General features: G+C 46.4%; 1 protein-coding gene and 1 long non-coding RNA gene across 2 annotated transcripts in view; one reads left to right on the forward strand and one right to left on the reverse strand.

Annotated features, from left to right (window-relative positions):
* LOC110293507 (paralemmin-2) overlaps positions 1–9,258 on the forward strand; it is a 187,044-nt gene extending 177,786 nt beyond the window's left edge. The window contains exons 7-8 of the mRNA XM_029475714.1: positions 8,349–8,431; positions 9,214–9,258. Coding sequence (XP_029331574.1) covers positions 8,349–8,431; positions 9,214–9,222 — 92 coding nt within the window. The 3' untranslated portion in view covers positions 9,223–9,258. The remainder of the gene's footprint in view (positions 1–8,348; positions 8,432–9,213) is intronic.
* Positions 1–9,619, reverse strand: part of LOC115030842 — a 42,131-nt gene that overhangs the window by 25,953 nt on the left and 6,559 nt on the right. The window lies entirely within an intron of this gene.

The raw sequence follows: 9,619 nt of genomic DNA on the forward strand, positions 1-9,619 counted from the left end.
CTCTGTTAGGTTTCTAACTCTAAGCTGAAGCTGGGAGGCCCAGGGTGCTTTTGTGTTCTTCATCTTTTCTGTCTTTCTAAAGCTCTGCTCTTCAGGTTTCCTCTCTGCCTCTGCAAGCTAGATTGTCCTAGATTTCCAGAGCACTGTGTTCTGGAGCTCTGTGTGTGTGTGTGTGTGTGTGTGTGTGTGTGTGTAGTGACACATGGGAGAGAGACAAGGAGAGACAGAGAGAGACAGAGGGGAGGGGGGAGAGAGTGTAGGCCAAAGGACAACCTAACATATATTTTCTCAGGCACCATCCACCTTGTATTTTGAGACTATAGCTCGGTGGCCAGGAACTCTCCAGTAGACTACATTAGACTGGCTAAGGAGCCAGCCCCAGGGGTCTGCCATCACTATGAACTAGAATTAAGGTCATACCACCGCCACACACAAAGTTTACAGAAGCTTCTTGTTTGTAAAGGATTTCTGTTGGGATCCTGGTTGCCACAGAGCAGTTCCTAAGTCCTAGGTGACCATTGATTTGTTGAATCGCACGGGTCTATGTTGAGAGATATATCCACTAGCTCCCTCTCTGCTATAATCCCCTGTAACCGGTGGTCCCACACTCTAGTAACCAAATCGATCTGCCATCCTCTTGGTTTGATAACACAATACCCAGTAACCCGGAAAAATCAAAACTCTTAAGCTTATAGTTGACCAATTAGATTTATGTATCAATAAAATTACAATTTACATGATGCCAACAAATAATTTCAGCGCCAATTGTTAATGATAAAGCTTTAGCCCAATTATTCTAATCTTTTGATAAGGTCTCCATTCTCCTTCTCTCTCCTCCTAAGATCTCTCTTCCCCCCTCCCCCTCCCCTTCCCTTCCCCCTTTCCCTCCCCCTCTCCCTCTTCCTCCCTCTCCCCCCTTCTTCCTCTTGCGGACAGGGAAAACCCTGCAGCAGGCCTAGGTGTGAGACCAGCCTGGCAGTGTATGCTCCAAGGCCCCCCATGCTGAACCCTTTTCTATTCCTAGTTTTCGTCTCCCAGCTAGACTTGATTACAGTCTCCTGGGCTACAGTCAGCCCTTGCCTGGGGCCCAGCTGAGGGTACTTGAATGTTAACAATTAAAAAACTGATTGCATATTGATTCTTCGGGTTTCCCTGCTAGACTGAAAGCCACACCAGGGGGCCTTCTTTGTTTGCAGGATGGCTTACTAAATTGTCTGCAAGAAGCAGTTACTTAGTAAGGGAAAATGTAATTAAAGCAACAGTAACACTTTCCTTTGAGTTGGGTTCTGGGAACTCTGGATAGCAGCCTGACATAAAAGCCCTCGGGAATTCCTGTTCTTGGATCTTCTTTTCCACCATATATCCTCAAGAATCCTGTCCCCATCCCCATCTCTAAAGATAAACAAAACGCTCATCATTCGTTTGATTGATTGATTGATTGATTGTTTAAGCAAAGTTCACAGGATAGCAAACAGCCTGTGAGCTTGGGGGCTTCCATTAAAATGAGGCTGAGGCAGGAGGATCTCCATGAGTTTAGGACCAGCCCAGGGTCCCAAACTCACCGGGATTTTTCTCAAAAGAAAACCAGGGTTGGAGCAATGGCTCGGAGGTGAAGAGCCCTTATGCTCTTGCAGAGGACCTGGGTTTGGTAGCTAGCCCCCACATGGTGGTTCACAACCGTCTGGAATTCCAGTTCCAGATGATCCGATGCTTTCTCTGTCCTCCAAGGCAGGTGGTGCACATATACACAGGTAAAACACCCATCCATGCAACGTAAAAATAAACATGCCAAGCATAGTGGCTCTCGCCTTTAATCCCAGCACAAGGCAGAAGCAGGCAGATTTGTGAATTCAAAGCCAATCTGGTCTACAGAGTGAGTTCCGAAATAGCCATAGCCATGTAGAGAGACTATGTCTCAAACAAACAAAACAAGATAGATAGATGGATGAAGGGATGGAGGGATAGATAGATAGATAGATTATATGTGTGTATGTATATATATGAATTAAGTGCTTTAAACTCTATCAGTTGCTAGCTCAGTAATTTTCAGATTTGCAAAGTGGGGATAATGTTTGGGCTATATGAGAATTAAGTGAAATACACTGTTAGCATTTTGTCTAAGCTCAGCCCTATAGTTACCTGGCAATGGCCAGGTGTGCCTGACTCACTATAAAAGGGGTCGTTCACCTCCTCCCCTTGGTCTTGTCTTCTTGCTCCAGTTCTGTCCTCTCATCCCTTCCTCCCTCTCTCCCCATTCCCTTTCTCTCTCTCTCCACATACTCATGGACAGTCTCTCTCTCTCTCTCTCTCTCTCTTCCTCCCTCCCTCCCTCCCTCTCAACTCCCCTCCCCATGCCCTGAATAAACTCTATTCTATACTATACCTTCATGTGGCTGGTCCCTCAGAGAAGGGATTCCTCAGCATGGGCCCTCAGAGGCACACCCTTCTCCCACACCTGACTACACCTCCACCAAACATATTCCTTCTCTCTTTATCTTTTTATAAACACAACAGAATCATGTAGGCAAAACCTTGTATCTCCTGAGTGTAGTTGGCCTGCTACATTGGTGTGTTAAAAAAAAATGGTGTCAAAAAGCGCACGCGCAAGAGAGAGAGAGAGAGAGAGAGAGAGAGAGAGAGAGAGAGAGAGAGAGTAAAAATGAAGGAGAGTGGAGAAGAAGGTTTATTGTAGATATGAGGGAGAACATAGCCAGAGGCATCTAGAAGGGTCCAGAGTGAACATGGCCCTGGGCTGGGCTGTGTGAAGAAACCAGGGACGGGAGAGCCAGGAGAGTAAAGGGAAGACAAAAGGGACGGGTAAGCAAAATGTCGGATTGTGTACGGAAAGGTAACTAAGAGAACAGCAGCCTAGCCCTGGGTTGAAGGAGTTTAGGGTAGGGGGCGGGGCATGCCAGCCATATCCTGTAACAGGTAGGGACTGAGGGATGCTGGGAGAATCGAGCGCAAGGTCCTCTGTGAAGTGTTAAGTAGACAGCTCAGCGATTGCTCTGTGTAGAATTGAGACCTCTCAGCAACTTGGCAAGCTGTTGCTTTTCTTTAGTTGTTTATTTTGCTTTGTTTTAGGTTTTAGGTTTGTAGGGGGAATATTTTTTGTTGTTTTTAAACACCCTGAAGCTCAGGCTGGCTTAGAACTCACAGCCTTTCTTTCTGCCTCAGCACCCACATGCTAGGATCACAGATGTGAGCCACTACAGCCTCCTCACAGGCCTCTGGGTAGATGTCCCCCACTCAGGGAGAGTAGAGAGGTTTTAAAAGGGGGGTCAGCTGGGCTGGAGAGATGGCTCAAAGATTAAAAGCACTGACTGCTCTTCCAGAGGTCTTGAGTTCAATTCTCAGCAACCATATGATGGCTCTTAACCCTCTGTAATAGAATCTGGTGTCCTCTTCTGGTATAATTGAAGACAGCTACAGTGTACTCACATAAAATAAGTAAATAAATCATTAAAAGGAAAACAAAGGGTGGGGGAGTATTCAGCAACCTCTGGGCCAGTATGAGGAAAGGTGAGGCTGTCTCTGTCCTTGTGAACCCTCCTGTTGAGAGGCCTCCTAGAGGAGGATGCTCCCTGCCACCATTGCTTCTGCAGGAGGCTCTCAGGGTCTGGTATGCCCATCTGCCCCAAGAGGAGAAAGCTGGGCCTCAGGAAGGGTGAGACACTACCTGAGGTAAGTTGGGTTGGGTGGTGACATCCTCCCCTGCTCCTCCAAACCCTGGGCAGAGCTTCCCTCCCAGAGGAAGCAGGCTCCATCAGCTTATCTCCGGGCGAGGCTTCCGAGGGCAAGACGTTTAAAGTTCCTGTTAATTTTTTTTTTTTTGTAACCGCCCAGCTGAGGACTCCTCCAGGAACAGAGGTGTTTTTGACATCCTATGAGCCACAGGCAATTAAAAGGAAGATAAATTGGCCAAGTCTGGATTATGAGGCTTTCCACACAGAGGCTTGGGTGAGGATGAAAACTAAGACAGTGGGACCCAGCCCCCACCTCCAGTCTTCACCGAAGCTGAATACAAGGATTTCACTATGAGCTACTCTTCTGCCAGGGTTGATAGAGTCTGTGCTCCAGGGATAAGCCCGGGGTGGGAGAGAGAGAATTCTCAGACCATTTCAGCACTTCTTGTGGGGCTTGGGCAGGTTCTCCTCAGAAGCACAGAGCTCCAAGGCCTGACTCTACACTCCCCATGGTTCCATGGCTGCTAAGGTCAATGGGTTGATAAGGAGGAGGAGAACTTCAATGGATAAGGTCTGTAGCCTAAAGTCCCTGCAAACAAAAGCAGTTCTCTGTAGCACTCAGGGTCTGTAGCCTAAAGTCCCAGCAAACAAAAGCAGTTCTCTGTAGCACTCAAGGGCCTTCTACTGTCCTCCGTATTCTTTCTACAAGCTCAGCTTCACCAGCCATCACTGGGCGGGGGGTGGGGAGGGCCTTTATTCTCCATACTGTTTGTGGCTCAACTTGTCCTCGGTTCACACCAGCTGTCCGATGAGCATGACCTCATGCAGTGGTGAGATCGTCACCATGGAAAAGGCAATGCAGAAGCTGAGGGCTCATCCTGAGGGTGACCTTGCAGAGGAACAACAACAAAACCATTCTGCAACCTTGAGGCCTCTTTGGGTCTCATTCAATGTGGGCTATAGCGAATGAGCTTCCGCTGGGTGCTGGACTCACTGTGCCCACGCAGGGATGGGGCTGGTGAGTGTGAGGTCCTATCCTCAAAGCGCTTGGTGGGGAGGGGGAGGGTGCTCACTCCCCTGTCAGGTGATTTATGTCTGTTGACAGTGTCTCTATGGTGTTCCTATCTGAGGGTCCTTTCCCAGCCCCGGAGCATGGGACCAACCATGTGTGTTGTTACTTGTCCTAGAATGCATCCTCTAAGACATGGGACAGTGTGTCTGTGTCCTGGTCCTCCTATCTTAGCGTCATCCCTCTTTCTCTTTCTCATACTGCCAATTTCTTGTTCCCTCACACTGACTATCCTAAATTAACACTTCTCATTAGGATAAAACTAAGTGTATATTAGCCCATGGATGCTTATTAGCTAATTGATACGAGGTCAGTGAGGCAGCCTTGATGGCAAAGAATGTTAGATATACATATTCTTTCCCTACTCATGCCCTATAATGGGGATAGAGGTCATAACTTTAAGTTCTGCCGATGCATAATACAAGTCTTACTTCAAAAAGAATAATAGACAGCAGCGCATCCTGAGCCAAATAGGTGGCTGTGGCCTAGGAACCGAGACTCAGCTCGCCCTGAATGGCATGGCTCACCATGGAAGCAGTTACAGGAACTTTTATGGTCACACAGTAAAAGCCATGCATAAAACAGTAAGTTATCAATACAGCAATGGGGTCAAGAAGTAGACAGCTTACAGAAATGGTATCTCTGCTATAGATTTTAGGGGTTATTTGGTGAGATGCTCAGCCTTGGGGCTGGGGGAAACTAATAGTGTTTTAGTTAATACAGACCAAAAGGTTTGCCTCATGGTCAAAGACCAGTAAGTGAGGCCCAGAGGTGGGTAACAACTGTCTATTGAGAAGACTAAAGATTCTTGGATTTGTAGCATTCCCAATTACTACAATCAGCTCTGATCAATCAACCAGTCTGCAGAATTGTCAACATAAGTGTGACTTCATCAGGAACTTCAGTTACCATCTCCCAGTGAGGACGGAGGTGAAGACATCATTCTAGGGCTGAAGTTGGATATCTCCATTGAGAATTTGATCCTAGAAGGCTGAGTCCCAGAAGGACCCGAGGATTCATGCATTCAGATGCACATTGTCTAACTAATTAGTGACCTCTGTGCTGGTTGTCTCAGGACAGATGATATTGGTTGCTCATCTTGTGGTCATCTGGCCAGCAAGAGCTCACTGTGAGTTCTCCCAAGCTTGGTTGTCTCATTTCAGTTGCTCTCACACACACTGCTCAACAGTGTAATCAGCAACACGTATGTTAGCCAAGCCTAGCCAGTGTGTGCAGGTGGGAAGGTCGGTGGCCAAGAACTAGAACTCGAGACTTCCTCATCTGACTGAAGCTAGGTGAGAAGATGCCACAAAATCAATTTAAAAAGCAACCACAGCCATTGATTTATTTGTGGCTGAAACACCTTTCTGAAACTGTCCCTGCTGGACTATCTATCAGTATACTTAGCTCGGGGATGACAGCTCTCTGTGACCCTCACAGCAAGGAAATGAAAACTTACTGTTGCTGGGAGGGAGATGTTTGGTTGTTTTCCTGGAGGTTTGATCTGATCTTCAAAACATGGAGTAAATAATGGGAAAGTGTTTCTAGAGTTATAGAAATAGTATCAAATATTGTTTCTCTTTTAGAGAGGCTATAAATAGGAATTGCAGAAGTGACAAGAGTGTCTGGCTAGCATGAGACCCTGGTCTGAGTTCACTCTTGGCACAGGGTTGGGGTGAGGGTTAGGGGGGAGCATGAGTGGTGGATCTGAGCAGAGAAATGGCAGTGTGAGAGGAAAGTTACTACTTAAAGCACCTTATAAATGCTGGATGTGGTGGTAACCCTAGCATTTGGGTGGTAAAAGCCAGAGATCAGGAATTCAGCGTCATCCTAGCTATGACCTATATAATGAGTTAAAGGGCAACTTGAGTTACAGAAGACCCTAGCTCAAAAACCAAGCAAACAAATGCTGAAAGGTTAGCCCATTGTTTAAGAGTATTTGCTGTTCTTTCAAAGACAAGAGTTTAAATCTAAGCTGGGCAGTGGTGGTGAGTGCCTGTAATCCCAGCACTTAGGAGGCAGAGGCAAGTGGATTTCTGAGTTCGAGGCCAGCCTGGTCTACAGAGTGAGTTCAAGGACAGTCAGGGCTATACAGAGAAACCATGTCTCAGGGAAAAAAAAAAAAGAGTACCCCTAACAGGTAGCTCACTACTACCTGAAACTCCAGTGCCTGGGGATCCAAAGCCTTCTTCTGCCCACTTTGAACATGTGCTCCTCCCATACACACACTCATAAATAAACAAAATCATTTTAAAGCAAAACAGAAAAAAAGTACGTTATGGAGATGGGTCTACTGGCTCGTGCTAATACTCAGAGGCTGAGGCAAGAGGATTGCTGCAACCTTAGTTGAGATCAGTTTAATTTACAAAGTGAATTTTAGACCAGCATGAATTATAGATGAGGCCCCATCTTAGACAGTCAAAGTGAGAGTCACTTTATGTAGTAATACAATATCTGCCAGTGAACGCATAGATCACAGAATTCTGGACTTAGCTCAAATTACTTGGATTATTTTCCTTATTAAAAAAAAAGAGATTGCACTCTTGTACCTAATAATGGCAGAGTGTCTGTCTGGAATGTCTTTTACCATTCCACATCTGAGCTATGTAAGTTTCTGTGCAATAGTAAATCATGGATCTTAGTGGAACGGAAAGTCCTCTCTGGAACTCGATGGGCAAGCAGACGTTGATAGTCACTGGCAGCATTCTGGAGCCCAAGGACTTACAGATAGCATCCCAGGCTCTCCTCCTGTCCAGTGATGGATGCTATGATACATTTACACAGAGGCAGGGGAGCAGTCGCCATTTTGAAAATGGAAGTGGCATGTTTAGATAGATAAACACCCTCCTGCAGACAAACGGCCAATTGTCTTACATCTTTGAGTCCTCAACATGACAGCTCGCCCTTTTTGTTACAGTTCAAATAAAGTTGGCCTGTAACCCTGTTGTTATATGTAGACTGTGCCTAACACCTTCTCTGACATTGTTAGCACAAGGTCTTCCTCGATGTCTGCATGCGTGGAGAGCTCCTATGTATGCACGGCTACTATCTTCTCTCCACCCCGACTCCTAAACATGGAACCTCATTCATTTTTACCAGACAACACCACACAAGAGAGCAGTACAGAACAGATCTCTGTGCAGTTTTGATATTAAGAGACAAATACCATCATGACACCTCGTGATAACTTTGATTTGTAGACACTGGTATGCTCAAAAGTCCTTTTTTGTATGCCCAGGGATCTTCTCCACTTCTCGTTCCAACTTCTTTCAAGTTCCAGGAGAGCCTGAGCTACCCAAGAAAGACCCTGTCTCAAACAAAGGGAGGGGCGGGGCGGGGCGGGGCGGGGCGGGGCTTGAACAGAACTGGAAAGTTGGGAATTAAAACAAAGGATGTGCTTGCTGACCATACCTTGGCAAGTAAGCTTTTCAGTAACCAGTAACCACAAGATCCATCAGAGGCCCCGTGTTAGTTACCACTTACAAGTCACGTGGGGTTTTAAGCTGCCAAAGGAGAGCTGTGCAGCTTTCCATCAGATGGGACAAATCCACTTGGCTCAAATCCCCTTTCTTTTTCTCTGTTTTCTTTTCCAGCATCTGGGTGGTCTACTGTGCTGCTACAACGAGATGAGGTGACTGCAGATCCCATAGGAACCAACGCAGACATGGCTATCCAGGTAAGCCTTTCCCCAGTGGCTTCTCCGTGGTCTCCTGGACTTCCAAGTGAGACAGGGGCAGGCTTAGCTCTGCCCTGCCGGTCTCGCTCTACAACAGACACGGGGTTTTCTGAAATCTGGAAGCAGATTAGGAAAGCTTTTAAAACGTATGTCCATTTTGTGTGAATGAGAGTGTGAGCGAGTGTGGCGGTCGGAGGCCGAGCTGGAGGAGACAGTTCTCTCCTTCCATGATGTCAGGCTTGGCTCTAAGGACCTTTGCCAGTGGAGCCATCTCACCTGCCCTGAGGGAGTTTTGGAGAGCCTGAATATGTCTTGATTTCCCATGGGCCTGCTGTAGGGCATTTATGAATGCGTGTGTCCAACAATAACCTCCACGGGGTCAGTGCAGCAGACGTGAATATTCTGAGCTTTGAGGAGTCCAGCCCCACTGTGCATTGTAGAGAAAGGTCACGGAGGCACAGGGCACAGCTTTGATTTAGGCTCAAGATTTCCAGTGATGTCAGCAGGAAGGCAGCACACGGCCCACTCAGGCGGGAACAGTGACAAGCAGACGTTTCCAAAATGAGTCATCTGGAAGTTAATGAAATCAGCGCCGTTCAAATAAAATGCATGAAATATGTAATCTTTGCGTGGATGAAGGGTTCCTTGGTGAACATTAGCAGAGGCTCAACCATACTGGGTTGGACACGAAGGAAAAGCCTCTCTTCTGCTGGTTTTGTTTGTCTGCTTGCTTGCTTGTTTTGATTGTTGTTGTTGTTGTTTTGTTGTTCTTTTTTTTTCAGATGATTTGAATTTCTAGTACGTGCCATTTCTGAATGTTTTCTTTTGGAAACATAAGACCAAAAAAGTCCTCCTTTTGTTTTGTTTCTTGTTGTGGTTTTGAGACGGGCGGGGTTGGGGGGGTAGTAGGGGGGTGGTGGTGGTGGGGATGGGGATGGGGGATGGGGGGTGGTTGTTCAGCATTTGAAGGAGGGAGGAGGTGAATTTGACCAACACAACACACATCATATGCACTGAATAAAAAGCTCATTTCTATTTGATTATGTATTTATTTGTCTACTAGAGGTTAAATCCAAGGCCTTGTTTTGTCAGGCAAGCACCCTATCAGCTCCCAACTCTTATATTTAAAACACCTTCTAAATACAGTGGATAGGATCTTCATATGGACCTGTTTGATAATTTTAAATT

This window comes from Mus caroli, chromosome 4 (genome assembly GCF_900094665.2).
Source record: "Mus caroli chromosome 4, CAROLI_EIJ_v1.1, whole genome shotgun sequence".
NCBI lineage: Eukaryota > Metazoa > Chordata > Mammalia > Rodentia > Muridae > Mus > Mus caroli.